The 16,838-nt window shown below is 45.7% G+C and overlaps 2 protein-coding genes and 1 long non-coding RNA gene across 8 annotated transcripts; 2 read left to right on the forward strand and 1 right to left on the reverse strand.

Annotated features, from left to right (window-relative positions):
• Positions 1-13: 13 nt before the first annotated feature.
• On the forward strand, positions 14-5,434 carry LOC125973894 (probable ribonuclease ZC3H12C). The gene is made up of 5 exons (XM_049728596.2): positions 14-1,281; positions 2,718-3,386; positions 3,448-3,822; positions 3,895-4,001; positions 4,106-5,434. The coding sequence occupies exons 2-5, from the start codon at positions 2,797-2,799 to the stop codon at positions 5,347-5,349; spliced, it is 2,316 nt and encodes a 771-aa protein (XP_049584553.1). The 5' UTR covers positions 14-1,281; positions 2,718-2,796; the 3' UTR covers positions 5,350-5,434.
• A 1,300-nt stretch (positions 5,435-6,734) lies between these two features.
• On the forward strand, positions 6,735-13,876 carry LOC137840535 (uncharacterized). 5 transcript variants are annotated; one of them, XR_011087257.1, is made up of 7 exons: positions 6,735-6,970; positions 10,198-10,543; positions 10,617-10,709; positions 12,661-12,721; positions 13,126-13,190; positions 13,456-13,587; positions 13,666-13,876. It is a non-coding gene; the product is annotated as an uncharacterized lncRNA (long non-coding RNA). The 5 variants fall into 5 exon arrangements; XR_011087259.1 differs by lacking the exon at positions 13,126-13,190 and having other exon boundaries at positions 12,661-12,753; XR_011087258.1 differs by lacking the exon at positions 13,126-13,190.
• LOC125973900 (radixin) lies at positions 7,389-16,014 on the reverse strand. 2 transcript variants are annotated; one of them, XM_049728615.2, is made up of 14 exons: positions 15,937-16,014; positions 13,428-13,504; positions 11,574-11,657; positions 10,437-10,532; positions 10,225-10,347; positions 9,842-9,993; positions 9,690-9,773; positions 9,463-9,609; positions 9,119-9,215; positions 8,876-9,039; positions 8,507-8,798; positions 8,340-8,432; positions 7,935-8,150; positions 7,389-7,848 (listed from the first exon to the last, which is right to left on the reverse strand). In XM_049728615.2, the coding sequence occupies exons 2-14, from the start codon at positions 13,443-13,445 to the stop codon at positions 7,684-7,686; spliced, it is 1,731 nt and encodes a 576-aa protein (XP_049584572.1). In that variant the 5' UTR covers positions 13,446-13,504; positions 15,937-16,014; the 3' UTR covers positions 7,389-7,683. The 2 variants fall into 2 exon arrangements, with proteins under 2 accessions (XP_049584572.1, XP_049584568.1); XM_049728611.2 differs by having other exon boundaries at positions 8,304-8,432.
• Between the last annotated feature and the right edge of the window lie 824 nt (positions 16,015-16,838).

Consider the following 16,838-nt stretch of genomic DNA (forward strand, 5'->3'; position numbering starts at 1 on the left):
AAGCCGAGTCAAAAAAACGGATTAGAAGGATTTGTGTGTCCATACATGCTGTGTGTGTGTGTGTGTGTCCATGTGACCTTTACCCCTACTCACCCGAGCGGTGTGTGTGTGTGTGTGTGTGCGTGTGCGTGCGTGACAGTGGCACACTCCCATTAAAAGGGAAGGAGTGTGTGTCTATGTGTGTGGGGGTTAGCTCTGTATGTTTAGCTCGGCAGCTGGGATCTGCTCCTTGCTTTTGTTCCTGTTGACCTTTGTGACCTGACACTCACTCCGTGCACACATGCACATGTGCGCGCACACGCACGTTTACACATGTGTACATATTTGCTCGCATGCACCATCAGGCTCAGTGGGGAACATCTATCAGGACTTAATTAGTGTGTGTGTGTGTGTGTGTGTTGGGGGGTTGGGAGGGGTCACCGAGGACTTCTGAAGGCACAAAAGGCTGGCCTTCGGCCTGCGCTAGCCTTCAGGGTCATTTAAGGATGGCGGCAGAACACACACACGCACACAAACATACGAGGTCCCTCAGTTTGAATTTCCAGGGGGGGGGTTCTGATAATGTGTGTGATACAATGATAAAATATTTTCTAAAAGCAGTGACAGTGCATTTTGGGGGTCGTCGCAGAAGGTTCCGGCGAGCGGGACACCTGTTCAGCTAGCAGATGGTCCGCACGCGCACGCATGCGCCCGCCCGCCCGCCCGCCGCACACTCCCTGAGGAGAGAACCTGTCAGCTGAACCCCAATTAAAGGGTCGCTCCAAGATGGAGGCGGGGGGGGGTTGCAGGTGTGTGCCTAAAAAAAATTGTGTTTATGCATGTTCAAATTCTTTCTGTGTGCAGGTTAACTCATGAGGCAAAAGAAGTCTCCTTGACCTGGCTGCGCACTTCAGTATGGTAAAAGCAAAACGACACTCTGTTTTAGAAATTCTTTATATACACACATTATATATATAATATATATATATGTGTGTGCGTATCCAGCTGCCCACCAAAAACCCTCTTTGTGCATGGCCCCCCCCCCCTTTTGAGAGTGTATTAAATGGGGGAGGAGACAAAAAATAGAGAGGGGGGGGGTGATGTTAGTGGAGATGGTCCACAGAGTAGAGGGGACACATCTCACTACAAGGTGGTCTGCCGCTAAAGAAGGACGTTCCTACTCTGGCTCCAGTGGACGTTTTCTGAAGTGTACGTGTACCTCTGCCGGCTACAAGACACGCTTGTGGGAAATTGCACTTCCACAAAAGAGGAGAACAAGGTTTTAGGAGGCCCTTCTGTGAGGTGAGGCTCTTGTTTTTTTTTTGTAAATGCTCACAAGTATGACAAAAGTTTCATTTGTGTGTCATGTACGTTCAGGGCACTCAGAGAAAAATATTTTTAGTATTTTCTGTGTATTATGCTACTAAAAAAAATTAAGCAAATCAAGAAAGGAGAACAATAATTGTTAAAAATAATTAAATAAATTAAAAAAAAATTATAATCATCAAATAAAATGGTTGCTAGAAATTCGTCAGGGATTGGCATTGTTAAAAGTATTTGCACACGTTTGGGATGAAATAAATGAATGTTTCTACAAGATTTAAAAATCAAAAACAGATTTCACATCTATGGCATATTTATTGAATTTAACATCTATGAATAAAATAAAACCTTTCATTGACATCCATTGAACATTTTTAAAGTCGGTTTATGAATGATCTGTCTACAAAAAACTTAACTCGACAAAAAATACGCTGTCAGTCTTACAAAACAGACAACATGGTTTATCATCTGAATTTTGACTTGTCAAAATATTAGGAACAGCTCTGGGCACGTTGCAAGAAGATTTCGGCAACCAGAGGTGAAAGTGAGTGCACGGGGGGCGCACACACACACACTGGTGACCTCTATCTATGCTAAGAGGGGGGGCACCACCAGTTGCGGCATGCTTTCAAAGTGTGCCCTCAGTAGGCATCTGTTGCCCCCCCCCCCTCCACCTCCCACTCTGCATGGCCTTTGTACCATCATCCCCCCCCCCTCCTTCACACACATCCGACTGGACCCACAGCACCCCCCACCTCCCCTCCAGCCGGTCCCTGGCAGCCGCCCAGCAGGGACCCGTGCGCCGTGTGGAGACTTTTCCAGGCCTCGGGGGAGGATGGGGGTGCAAAAAGGGAGGGAGGGGGGGGGCAAACGCCCCCAAGGGAGGTCAGTGGTTGAGGAGGCATCTGCTCACTGTGGAGGCATGAGGTGCACAGACAGAGACGACATATTGCTCAGCAGATGAGTTATTTTGAAAGCGCTCCAAAGCTAAAAAAAAAAAAAAACATTTCGTATATCAATAGTGTCCTCAGATGGAGATAGAACTTGCGTCCTATTTATTTCCATCTTGCAGCTGTATAGCTGACAATCGTGTGTGTGTGTGTGTGTGACACAAACAGTGGGGGAGGTTTAAAAAAAAAAAAAAATCTCCGTCTGTGGGGATGGTCCAGAACAATACTTTGTGTCGCAGAAGGACAGATTGTCTGGCAGCTGCTTTGCTCAAAAGGTGCAAGCCAGACATACTTAAAACCCGACCCCCCCCCCCACACACACACTCACACACACACACATTGAGTCATAAATATTACTTTACACTCTAAAACAACTTAAGTAGATACAAAGTTTCAAAGTGGTATTTTAAAAGAGTGAGTTTTTCAAAAGTTACATCCGAATGAATTTTTTTTTTTTTTTTGAAGGTAAGACTTTAGACTAAAAGGTCCCGCTTAATCGAGTCGGCTCACCAACGCCCCGGGTCTGGATGTGTGAGGTGGCTTCATGGGCCTGAGGGACCATGTGGAGGATGGGACAGGCCACATCCTCAGCCCGGGGCTGGATCTGGACTACCTCCATGTGGACGGCCCCGGCGGCCCGAAAGACGGCGGGACGGTTTCGTCCGCAGCCGTGTCGGCTTCTGCAGACTCTGGCCTTAGCGACAGCACCAATAGCTTGGATAGCAGCAGTGCTAGCTTCAGTAGTTTCTTCTCTGAAGAGAGCGGCGATAGCGAAGATGAGCGGCACCAGGCTTGCACCCAGGCGGAAACCCAGGCGGAGAACCCGCACGACTGTCGCACCAAAGTGGACTTTGCTCTAAAGCTGGGCTACTCAGAAGAACTGGTGTTGCTGGTACTGAAGAAACTGGGCCCGGCCGCACTTATCAATGACATCCTAGGGGAACTGGTCAAACTGGGAACCAAGATGGATCCGGTGGGGCCGCCGAGAGGTGGATCTCAGTCTCTTTCGTCGTCCTCCGAGTACTCGTCTTCCTCCTCGGTCGATTCTTGCAGGTTGCTGCGTTCCAACAAACTCCTGGAGGACAAAGACAACTTTCGGCCTGTTGTGGTGGATGGAAGTAACGTGGCCATGAGGTGAGGTTCGTTTTAATCACGAGGTCCTTTTGAAATCATTGACCTCCATGTCCTCCTTCAGTCACGGCAACAAGGAGGTGTTCTCCTGTCAAGGAATCCAGCTGGCGGTTGATTGGTTCTTAGAGCGAGGACACAGTGACATCACGGTTTTTGTCCCCGCCTGGAGGAAGGAGCAATCCCGTCCAGATGCTCTCATCACAGACCAGGAGGTCCTGCGGCAACTGGAGAAAGACAAGATCCTGGTTTTCACGCCATCCCGTCGCGTGCAGGGACGGCGGGTGGTCTGCTACGACGACCGCTTCATCGTCAAGTTGGCCTACGAGTCCGACGGCATCATCGTCTCCAACGACAACTACCGTGACCTGGCCAACGAGAAGCCAGAATGGAAGAAGTTCATCGATGAGCGTCTTCTGATGTACTCCTTTGTCAACGACAAGTAAATGCTTTTTTTTTTTTTTGTGCACTGCCACTTCTCGGAGATTGTTCTTTTAATCTCGCATCTACTTAGATTCATGCCACCAGACGACCCGCTCGGACGCCACGGACCGAGCTTGGAGAACTTCCTGAGGAAGCGAGCTGTCATTCCGGAACACAGAAAGCAGCCGTGTCCTTACGGTAAAAGATTATTTTAATCTTAAGCAGACAAAGTCAGATGTTGATTTCATTTATTGCTTTAAATTCACACTTGGTAGTCTTTTCATGCCTCTGTTCTTTCTTAGGTAAGAAGTGTACGTATGGTCACAAGTGCAAGTTCTACCACCCAGAACGAGGCAGTCAGCCGCAGCGTTCGGTAGCTGACGAGCTCCGGGCCAGCGCCAAAATGTCCTCTGCCTCATCCAAAGGCCAGAAGGAAGACACCTTCACAGCCCAGAACCAGACATCATCCGAGTCCGGCCGGGGAACTCCAAAGAAAGGATCAAGGTCCCTCACAGAGCTCCTGGAGGACCATCTCAGAGTGCAATCCAAAGTAGAGGAACGCAGGGGAAGCCGTATAAATGTCCTTGGGCATTCCGTACCGGGGAGATTGCCTTTCTCAGGAAATCAAGATGGATGGGATTATCCAAGATCCAAAGGAATGAGTCCAAGTTATTACCGATCCGAGTCTCCGGTGCTGGGCTACAAGACCTCACCCGTCCCGAGTCTTCCTACTCCGGAGACTCCCGCGCACTTCTATCTGGAAGATTTTCAAGCCAGGCATCAACGATCCGACTGCGGCACTGAAGGCGGCTCCAAGACGTTCTTCCCAGACCTGATTTTGGATGACAGGCCGATGTGCCACCATCTCCACCATCACCCCTGCCAAAATCAGTACAACAGACCCCTGAACCGAACTCCACCCGGTCTGAGCCAGAACACTTCACCAGGAATCAAACAAGTGGATTTTGATGCGGAAGAAAGTCCTTTCCAGTCGCGCTCCACTCACATGCCGCCGACTCATCTGCCACTTCTGAGAAGATACCCAGGAGAATGTCACTCTGGTACGCTTCATCCCTTCCAAACGTCCACCTTCTCTCAGTGCTCCGTTCTGCCAAGTTCCCTTTGGCAAGAGGAGCGACTCCAGGATTCCAGAAGCTATCACCAAGGGTCACAGTTTCCCGTCAATCGGAATCATTCTGATCAAATGAACTGGGACCGGCGCTACCAGCAGCCCCCGAGACCCCGTTACGATCTCTTCCCAATCCAGAATGCAGCTTCAGAGAACATTTGGTCCTCTCCCTTGACAAATGCACATTTGTCACAGCGTGGACTGGCACCACAGACGTCCTTTCTTGAGCCTCTGGTGCAGTCAGAGTCTTCTTCCGTGCCTCAATACCAAGACCGGCGGGAGAGGGTGTTCCTGAACCTCTGTGGTATTTTCCCCACGGATTTGGTAAGGGTGGTGATGAGCCGGAACCCCAGTGTGATTGATGCGCAGGAGCTGGCTGCTGCCATATTGTTGGAGAAAACTCAGGGTAGTTCTTGAACCTTTTTTGGACCCCTCCTAAGGTTTAGTGTTGTCTCTGCTTGATCAAAGAAGACATTTTTCAAAAGTCCCTGCAGTTTCTAGTCAGGGGGTAAAATGTGGACTTCCTCGGTAAAGTTCCTTGGTCCATGGCAAGGTTTCTGAGCTCTGGGCCGTAGTTTACAGTCTTGGGGAAGTTTCCAGTTCCAGGACTGTGAAAACGCCCACCGTACGAGTGCTATTTCCGGTAGTACATATGAATACATAAATATGCTATACTAGCACTTAAGATGGGAATTTCTGCTATTTACATTTTGGATGATATGGTTTGGGAGTCGAGGCTTTTAAGGGTAACAGTGCATTCCTAAGTTATTTATTTCTTATATTTTAAGTTATTTATATTATTGGTATTATGATTTGGGCACTTTTGGCTTTTTTTTTCAGGCAATCATATCAGGGTATTTTACGAGAGATATAACACAGCCTACCTCGGACTATTTGTGTGTGAGTGTCATCAGTGTAGACTTTCCCTCGGAAAATTGAAGTGAAACTCAGAGTACCTGCGAAAAGTTAAGAAAAAAAATATTCCTCAAAACTCCCACATCTGATTGGCTCACAGCATTTTTTAGAATTTGTCTATATTTTTCAGCTAAAACTTTGGATTTATTTATAAATCATGCTGTGTTTTTTCTGAATGTCCTTGAAAGAGATTTATTAACTTTTCTCAATGGTTAAACTTCCTGGAATTCTTTAATTTTTGGTACTTCCCTTAAATGAATGGTTCTAATTACAAACATGGTCCAATAAAAGTTTAGAGTTCAGAATTCCTAGTTCAGAAGCAAAGATTTTTATACTGGGGTGAAGTTGCTAGTTCCGAAGGAATTCTTTTGGTATTTTGTGGTAGTACATTGCCAGGTCAGATTTACCTCAAATTTAGTCTTTTCATTAGCTTGTCAGTATTTAAAATCGGCCTTCTTTCTTGTTGAAGCACTTCTAGCTGTCTCACGTGAAATTGTTAACAATTATTATAAAAGATTTGCCTCAGTAAACGTGGAGAAAACTGGTGCCTGGTTGGCGCATGTTCCTACCTCTTTGTTGATACAAATTGTATCCTAGTAACGGTATTTATATGAGAATATATAAGACGTCTTTGTGTATTTCTGACAAATGTTCTGTAACATCAAATATAATTGTAAAATGTTTGAAACATCAAACTAAAATATTAAGAAATGGGGACCAAGGTTGAAAGACAAGATGGTGTAGTGTGGTTTGAAACAAAAGAATTTCAAAAATAAACATTTATAAGCCATTTTTGTTCTTTTGCATTATTTTTGCGTTGATGTCATTTTTCTCCATGCCACTAGAGGGACTCACGTGCTTTGTACTGGGAAAAAGTATATTGAACCCGTGGTGAACTTTGGCTGACAGGAAGTCAAATACATTTTGAATGAGTCAATGCCTTGAAACTACCGGTGTTTTCGCTCAGAATTGTTCGCGGCGTTCGTTTGGAAAATGTGGATGTGAGGAGGGCAAACGTTTGGGGTTGTGGAAGATTGGAGCGGCATCAGCCACAGAGGCAAGCCCAATACCAGCGTCAACACACCCGGAGAGACTCATCAATGCTGGCCAACGCTCGATTGGGGTATGTTTTGATCACCACTGTTTTTTTTGTTTTTTTTTAGTGTGTATACTTGCTTCATTGGAAATCCAGTTTACCTTTCGTGGCTTTAATGACTTTTAAAGGCAGAACGCCAACTTAAAAGTGACTTTACTTGGTGAAAGTGCAGATGTAAAACTATGACAAGTAGGAAAAAAAAGTAGACATTTTGTACCGCTGCAAATAGACTTTTTTTTGTCTGTCATGTTGAAGCAATTCAAAAAAGTATTTTCTGTTCTCCACATTTCGTCCAGTTACTACTATACCCTCAAAACTAATCAAGATGAAAGAAAAGGCTAACGTATTGCCCATTTCACTTTCCTCTCTATTTACTATCATAATTCAAACATACCTAACCTTGCTAACAACAAGCAGGGTCACAAAAAGGCTCAAGACGCTTGAGTTTGGTTTGCGTGTTTACTGGGTCAGCTGATGAGCCACATGAACAGGAATCAAAGCAAAATGCATGAAGACCCTACACAGGACACAGAATGGTTTAAAAGAATCCTAGCCAGAAAGAAAATGTTGGAAATCAAAGTGAGCGAGCGACATTTAAAGCTAGAGTCATCCGCGCAGGTCGGCCATTTTTTGTTGGCCGGTAAAAAGACGTTTTTTTTTTTTAGGGGGTCGGGGGATTGGCGGATTTTTGGCGAGGTGCAAGCGAGAGTCCCTGTTTGAGGTTTTGTTGTGCGGCGCCCTCACATGGACTCGAACTCGTCGACACGCTGCTTGGTGTTGCCCTGTCGGATCTGCCGCAGCGTCTTGTACTTGTCGCGGCCTGCTCGCACATTCTCGGCATGAAGGACGTCGTTGGTCGTGTTCTTGGTGTCGTCACGAGCCTCCGCTAGCTCAGAGCTCAGCGCCTGACCAAGAAATAGAACAGTTGCACTGAATTTTTTCGAAATACACCCCTCTCCCCTTATTTTGTGGCTCTACGCGGTGGCCTGACCTGCAGCTGCTTCTTGACACGCTGGTTCTTGTGCGCCTCGGTAACTCTGTCCTCTTCGCTGCGCTGGCTGCCGATTCCGTAGCTTAAGAGCTCGGCGCTGGCCTCTTCGTTGCTCTCGTCGTGCTCGTCATGCTCGTGCGGCGCCGTAGTGGGCGATGTCATGGCCATTCGCAGTTCCTCTCGCGTCCTCTCCAAATCATCCTGCGCCGCCATGGCCTGAGCGAGAGGAAGCGTGGCTGTTTTTTTTTAAACATTTTTAAACGTTGAAGGTCCCATGCTATCAAAATCCACTCCCTCACTGTTTTTATGCAAAACAACAGCCTAAATGACCTTTACAAACCCAATAAAGCAATTTTTTTTACATGGGACCTTTGAAGTAAAGACGTTAGTGTTGTCAAGTTGTACTTTGTGCTGCCATTCAGTGGCGTCTTCCTCCTTTTTCCTCTTGGCTTCTTCCAAGAGCGAGATTTTGGCGGTGAACTCGGCTAATTCGGCAGCCTGTCAATCACAGCACGTTATCATCACCAGTAAAGTGTGAATAAGAAGTACGAATGGCGAGGGGGGGAGAGTACCAGTTGTTCCTGGGTCGTCATCTGGTCGGCCGCCTGCTGCGCGAGGGCGGCTTTGGCTTCCTCGGCGGCCCTCCGCTCCTGGTCCAGACGCTGGGCTTCTTCCTTGGCCCGCTTCCTCTCCTGTTCCAGCTCCAGGGCTTTGCGGGTCTGCTCCTCCAGTTCTTTCTGCGCCCGCTGCGTCTGCTCCTCGATGTTGCGCAGGCGCTCCATCAGCTCGTCCTTCTCGCGCTCCATGCGCTGCTTTTCCTTCTCGGCATGCTCGCGCTTCTTCTTCTCATTCTCCAGCTGCGCTCTGAACCGAGGGGGATCGATCGAGGGCACGACATCAAGAAGCGAGTAGACGGGAAGGCTGGCGCAACATTGCTGTACCTCTCTATCTGCTTGTGATGTTTTTCCTCCCGGGCCTGAGCCTTCATCTGCTGCACTTCAATGGTGTCGGGCTTCCTGCGCCGCATGTAGAGCTCGTGGTTGCCCATGCACAGCGCCAGGATGCGCTTGTTGATGCGCAGGCGAGGCGCGTAGAACACAAAGTCCTGCAGTGCACAAAGTTCGAGGTTTCCCCACCCAAAAAAATAATATGCAGAACATTTGAAAAGTAAGGTATTTATTTACCGGCGCTTTCTTGTCAATGGGCTTGATGACAAACTTCTTGTCATTGAAGGAAATGTTTCGGATCTCGCTCCACGGGAAGCCTATCTTGGGCGACAACCTGATGAAAATATTGCAAATTATGATTAGGCTCGAGAAAAAATGCCCAGTCAATCGTCACCTTCCATTGTCACCACAAGGGGGCAATGTAGCCACATAAATGCCATACTTGTCAGAAGGTATTAAAAAGCAGAAGTGTAGGTCAAAAAGAGCCATTTTGTGCATTTTAAAAATTGAAACCCGACTGCCTTTGATGTCATAAGATCCGCAAATCAGTAGTTCTCTGATTTGCGCTCATTTCATCTTACTTGTCTTCGTGCTCGTAGATGTTGAGCCCGAGGGCGTCGACGCCAAGCCACAGCTCGGTGCCCTTCTTGTTCTTGATCTCAAAGTAGTTGACGCCGTACATCTCCAGGTCCTGAGCGATCTTCAGGTACTCCATCATGGCGTCCTCCCTGCGTGCATATATCGTATTTAAGTTCGGACACCTCCAATGTATTTATTGATGAAATATTGAACGGTAGGTAGCAGCCACCTGAGCATGCTCCGGTGTTCCTCGTGCCAGGTCTGTATTCTGTCCTCCCACTGCTCCTTTGTCAGCTTGTGTTGCTCCAGAACTCTGCCAGCCAGAACGAGACAAGACGTCACCGCGATGACAAAAGGGCGGCTCTCATTGCGCGTTTGTACCTTTGTGGCAGCAGGCGGTCGGCCGCCAGGTAGCCAGACTTGTGCACGTCCTTGTTGTGGTCGCCGTACTTGGCCTGGACGGCGTAGGAGGCCAAGAGCACGGCGGTCTCGGGGGGGCAGTAGTTCTCGTCGTTTAAAACGGCTTCCTTCACCTGTGTGGAGCAAAATGAAAATACAACACGGATTTTTTACAGCATGTCGGTGTTCTGCCTCCTGTTTGATTTGGGTGTAATTCGGCTGTTGACCACTAGATGACAGCAGACCTTTGCTTGACGTGTAAATTTGAAAGAATAAGCACAGGAAGCATTTATGCTAGTTTCTTTAGCATGATATTCTGATATTCTAACTGCCGACAGCACGTTTCGACCGGTACAAGGAGGTACCTGAAGAAAGAAGAGCCTCTGCGTGATCTCTTGGATGAGCTCTTCCGAGACGTCCTCTGGAAAGAACTTTGCCCTAAACTTGAATTGCAGAGGGTTCTCCTTTTTCACGTCCTGCTGCGTAACCTGGGTAGGAAAAGAAAAAAAAAAATCCAAAATGACAACGATGCATTCAGGTTGGCGTTGCCTTCAAGGGAATTTTCCATGTCGCTCACCTTTTTGTTGAGCTTCAGCCATGTGACGTAGCCTTTGCTGTCGATGTACTGAAGGCCGAAGAACCAAACCTCCCTCAGGCCAACAGTCTTCACCACCTGGACAACAAGTGGGTGTTTGTTTTATTTTTAGTTTCCCCAATCTTAAATTTAGTATGAGATTTGAGAATCTTGAATTCACAGGGGCGCCAAGATGTATTAGTAATTATGAATCAGAGATTTTCCAACTCATCAGTCAAGGACACTTCCAAAGTGATTGGAGTGAGCTTCTTCCAGGTTAGTCAAATTAATCTGTCACCAAGTCGGATTGTTTTCGCTTGATGACGGGGTTACGCATCTCTACAACAACTTTTGCTATTTGGGAAGAAATTTAGCTCAGGGCACCTCCAAATCGCCTTCCTTGGCTGCACCGGGAACCAGAGTACCTACATAGATGATCAATTACGAGTCACTCTGAAGCTGACAATCTGATGCCCTAATTCTACAGGGGCCGAGAGATTACAAAATGGAGATTGAAGGACATTTTCCACCAACGTTGTCGTATAGCTCGGCACCTCAGAATCACGTCACGTGGTGTATTTTTATCCTGCAGAATTTGATTATCCAACAGGTCACCTTCATGACTGATTTAAGGTGACATGTATTGTCACAGGCACGGCTGCGTGACGTTCTTGTGAAAAGCAGAACCCATAAAAAAAAAAAAAAAAACGAAAGCCTCCCCTTTCATTTGTTTTCCTTCCTCTACATCACTGAAACCTTTCAGGCCCCGGAACAATGTTGAAAGCCGCCCTTTAACTCGTGTGTGAGTGCACACACACAAATATACAGGCACAAAGAGATCTTTGTCAGGCTCGTAATAGAACCAAAAGCGACCCAAGCACCTACTGGCACACATTGCCAGTGTCGCTTTTGCTTTGATGGAACAACAAAAGATGACTCGGAAGGAAGGAAGGATTGTTGTTGTGTTTGGGGTATTTTTTTTTTTTATTATGTACTGTATGATATTATGAGAAAGGGGCCAGAATTCTATATATTAAATTTTAATTCTGGGCTTCCTGGTGGAATTTGCATGTTGTCCACATGCAAGTCAAATGATTTCGATGATCTTGTATTGACACATTTCACTGTGTGTGTGCTGACCTGGTCAAAGAGCTGCTTGCCTGTTGTGTTGGGCTGGATGGCAAACTCCAACTCAGCATCCATGGTGGTAACACGGACGTTCGTCTGCAGGACAAAGATGATGTCATAAAAAGTCAAGTGTGTGCGTTAAGTGTGAGAGCAGGAGAACGGGGGCCATGTGCTGCCTTTGAGGTTAGTTTGCGTGCAAGGCTGCAGCTTGTTGATAAGGTTTCCACGATATGCAAACAAAGCGTACGTGAAGCGTCGTTGGCTACTCGGGGAGGAATTATTGAATGGATTCAGGCCCCAACTCCTTTCTCTTGCGCCAACACCACCACCTCTATAAATTTGTAATATTGCGTCACCAGAAGGTGGGCCCGGCTAGTTTGCTGCCTAAACGGGTGACATTCAGTGAGCTAAGCGCCAAGCCATTTTGAGTATCTCCAGCGCATCACTTCTTCAAATGCCCCGGGGCGGCTAATCTGGATCACAGTGCAAGATGTCAGCGGACAGACGCTGCCAAGCAGGCGGTCAGGCCGGATTAACCAGATTGCCTTTCGGGGTTGACCACCTCCAGATTGTGGAAACACAATGGAGGCCTGCACGAGGCCACTGAGGAAAATTGAAGACAAGTCTGCATTTTGTGCTTTCTCTTGTGCCGCCTTGCCTCGTAACAATGTGGGCCAAGGCGTGTGTTTTGTGTTAAGTGCAGGAGGACCGCTTGGCGACATTGTTTGTGTGTGTCCGTGTCCAGACTCAGACAGCCATAATTAAAAGCTAAGCTGGTTAGCAGGCTTGCAAGGGCAGCAGCGGCAAACTTATTCACCTCATCCTCACATGCACGCACGCTCACATCGTTATGCATTCAACTTCAGGGTATTTTTTGAGTGAAAATTTGAATCTTTATTTCTTGTAATTTTATATCAAGTGTGTATAAAATGACTTTTGTCAAGTGATTTATTTTTTTCCCCCCACGTTTTCTCTAATGTGAAATACATTTTTTAAAAATTACCTTTTTTTTTGCTTTTTATTCACTGAAAAGTACTATTATTGCCACGTTTGGGTTTCCTTTTGTAGTTTTTAACGACATTTTTTTTTCTTTCATGAGATGTAGCAACACCTTGCAAGCAAATGCCGCTGCGTTACATCAGCTCTGTCGGCCGCATCACGTAAGCAAGAGGAAACGATCAAGTTGCTTTTGGTGTGTGTTGTGTGTGTGTGTGAAGCGTTGCATTGTGGGACGCTCGCAGGCTTTATAATAAATGAAACATGAGATTAAGATAAGAGGTGGACGAGATGATCATTAAATTCGAGTAAGTGAACACACACAAAGGACTTCACTGCAAAAAGTTGGCTAAAAGAAAAAAAGATTATATTACTTAAATAAAAAAAATGCCAATAAAACATGGAAAACATACAAAAAGTGATGAAGTCATTAATTTTCCTGTTCTATTAATGGCCTGACACGCAGCTAACAAAGCTAAGCTAAGGACGGAGACGTGTTTTGAACAAGCGCTGCAAGACGCCAAAGCGCACAGAGCAGGCGGTGAAAAGGTCCTGTGTGTGTGCGTAGGGGTCACCAGGGGATAATGTAACCAGACTGGCAGTTCTCCCTCAGGGTGCCATTGGATATGGCAGGTGAACTTCAAAAAAAGTGCCTCTCTCTCTCTCTCACGCTCTCACTTGCTTTCCCTTCACGGCATTCACAGCCGTTCTCACTCTTTGTGGTAAAAAAAATAATCATTTCTAGCATATCGTCATACTCCTGTGAATAATAAATGATTACATAAATAAATAAATAAAATTTTTGAGTGTTTTAACTTGTCGTGATTTGCCGGAACCCTCGTTTGTGCACTACGCGGTGGAGAAACTCACCGGCTTGGGCATCTTCATCCTCTCTCAGGCTGTCTTCTGCTTCTGAAAAAAAGAGAAAGAAGTCGTCCTTCGTCTTCCTGCCAACGACAAAACGCACGACGGCGTCAGTAATGGAACAAAAAAAGGTTTGGAACTTGACCAAAGAGTCGTACAGCTAAAAGTAGGTCACACTTTCTTCTCAAACTTTCCTACATTTTTATTGCAAGAGGGATTTACATATTCAAATGGATCTTGTCAGTTTTATAATCCCATCCAGGCTTTAGGAAGAAAGCAGAGTGACTTCAATTTGACACCTTCCTTTTAGGACAAGTCCTGAAGGTAAATGTGGCCTAGAACAGGAAACCACAGAGACGGCCGGTGTTACAGCCGACAGTATTGAAATATCACCTATCTTTGTGTTTTATTGTACTTTGAATAATTTGACTCGTAATTAAAAATTGTTTCTATTATACATTTAAAACGTGGATTTTCTTTACTTTTTACAAAAATCAGTCCAGTCGGTCCACTAGACATTACCTTGTGTAATTTTCTAGCACCGACTTGGCTTTGTAATCACATTTGGCAGGAACGACGTTGCCAATCGGCTTTGTTCCGCATCAATTTAATCATTTTAATGTCCAGGGCTTTATGGCAACACACCTACGGTGGAACACAGTGTGCTGGTGTATGTCTTTATTGAAACACAGAGAGTTTATATAAAATAAAAATATATATATCATTACAGGGAAAAAAGGTCAGGCTATGATTTACATAATCATCCAAAATAGATTTTAAATTTTTCTCTTTTTTTTCTAATAAATATATTATGCGGTAATTTATTTGAACAGAAAAAAAATGTTATATTTCAAGAATAGTCTAGATATATTTGCTATATAATTGCTTGTGTCGTGGCAACGGTGTATGAGGCACCTCACAGTTGAGTCGAGTCTCAACACTAAAATTTCCATTTCCGCTGACACTTCCTGCCTTAACTTTGGCCTAGTGTTCTAGTATTTTTTGTTAATATACAATACATATAATTCATCAGATGAACAAAATAACTGGTGTGTGTGACTCTGGCTTAAGAATATATTTCTGAAGAGAGCACTTTACTCTTTATTGGAAATCTTGTTTTTGGTAAGTGTTTGACTTCATGTTTAAAAAAAAAAAAACTTTACAATGGGCAGATATGCAGCTGAAAATGCGAAATTTTTACAGGAATAAAACTTTTCGTTTACTCTTTACATTCTGTTTATAATTTAGAGAACAGTCAAAACTGTACCTGAATAAAGTTAACCTCGACAGGAAAATGTGATAATTTTATAAGGATTATTACACAAATTTAGAAATATCAAAATTGATAATTATGCAATTTTACTTTCAAATTTGCTAATTCCATATTACAAGGACTGCCAAGCGACTGAACAAGAAGGCGTGAACGGCAAAAAAAGGCAGCCAATCAAAAAACACACTGCTTCGCTTTGACACCGAAGCGTCGTAACAGACAAGCGACGTAGCCAATCACAATGTCCTTCCGAGCTCAATTGGCCAATCGGTGTGCTTTAAACTCACCGCTTGGATTTGAGGCGACAGAAATCTTGGCTGGTTAACGGCGGTGCCGCCTAGTTAACTGCCGCGTTTAAATGACAGCTGGTGACGTGCTAAACGGGCCAAAACAGCGGATGATGGCTTGTGATTCAGAGCGGCTTTGAAAAAACGGAAGTGAAGATGACTCACTGGAACAAATGTTTTCGGGCTACCTTAATGTGCTTCAAACATGTCAATGGCAGTCGAATTAACGTCAACAGATGTAGCCGGCTAATCCAGTTGATAGCCAGGTAGGTCCCCAGACCCAAAAGCAGCTTAAATGACTTGTGACCATCCCAAAGAAGCCTTCTAATAATATCTCGGACATTAACCATCTCCTGAACACGGCTGCAAGTCATTAAACGTGCCCCGGAAGTGCCTCCTGAGTGCTGGGGTACCCAATTAGCTCCACCGATAATGACGCACCTCACTTCGGCGACAAGAGTGACACCTTGCCTAGTATCCACTCGTCTCTAAAATGTGCGCAAAGTCAGCGCCGGAAAACGAATTGTCCCAAGATGATAAGGGGATAAAGTCCCAGCTCGACCGCACTGTGATGCCTGTGAGGGATTGTTACCACGGCACCACCACCGGACAAGGACTCTTAGCTGTCAGTGGCCATCCAGGTAGACTAAAAAGTTGCTCAAAGCCCACTTCAAAGAACATTGAATGAGCCACATGTTAAAATGGGATCTCAAAGCGTGAGTCAGCGCCACAGTGCGACTTCAAGTCCTTAAAGGTTCCTCGGAGATGTCCCCAGTGTGCAGGAGAGTAAACTAATTAGCCTGGCCGCTATATGACGCACCTCTCCTCGGCGGCGACTGTGACACCTTACCGCTTTCCACACACCTCCAAAATGACATTCAAGTCGGTGCCGCAAAACGCCGAAGAAGCGGCGAATATCCAAAGTCGACAAAAGCAATCAGCCCCGGTTGGAACTCACCAGCACGGCCGCGCCGCGTTAAGGTAAAGGATGCCTACGATGGAGTGTTGTCACCCCGCTACCAGCGGTCCACTCTGCGCCTCCTCCTCCCTCCTGAACCGGGCGCCGTCGCTTTATATATCCACACAAGGATAAAAATAGCCCGCTGGCTCGACGGCGATGACCGGACACGGAGCTCACTGACACGGGGTAAGACTCGTCACAAAGTCACGTATGTACGTACGTAGCAATATGGCTGACTAAGTTGATAGCGAGGCGTGGTGGTGGTGAGCTGTGAGCAGGCTCCCCCTCAGCCTCACTCGCTTCTCGCCTCGCTTGTCTCTGCTCGCCTTGCACTCCCCCTCCCTTCTGCAACAAGCTCAACTTGCATATTATTTCCTAATATTGCATAAGAAAGTTCAACTATGAGCAGGAAAAAGTTGGTATATTGGGGTATTTAAATACTTCAGAGACGCTACAACGAGTTATAAGTTTTTCTTTAAGGTTAAAAGTTGTCTTTTAACCTTTTTAAGTTCAATAACATGTAACCTTATAAGGTACAATATAGCTTTTATAGCCTTAAGTAGACTTTTTGTGGGCAAAAAGGTGACAACACATTTTCTTGGAAAATATGATATTTTTCTGGCTAAATACAAGATTGATGTGACAGTATTTAAAGTTTAAATTTGCAGCCGAAATTACAACCTTTTGCATTTGGAGGTAGGCTGTCACGTTCAGCTTCATCTTTACATTGTGAAACACTGCTACCGTGCGGTCGTTTTGTTTCCTCGACACGTCATCGTCGCCAAGGCAACCCAGACTCATCAAGTCCTCCGCCACGTTTCCAACTTTGTCCACACGGTGTCAGTAAAAGACCACCACTGTTTAGCGTTACAAAACCATCATTTATCCTCAGAAATTGG

This window comes from Syngnathus scovelli, chromosome 8 (genome assembly GCF_024217435.2).
Source record: "Syngnathus scovelli strain Florida chromosome 8, RoL_Ssco_1.2, whole genome shotgun sequence".
NCBI classification, from domain to species: Eukaryota; Metazoa; Chordata; class Actinopteri; order Syngnathiformes; family Syngnathidae; genus Syngnathus; species Syngnathus scovelli.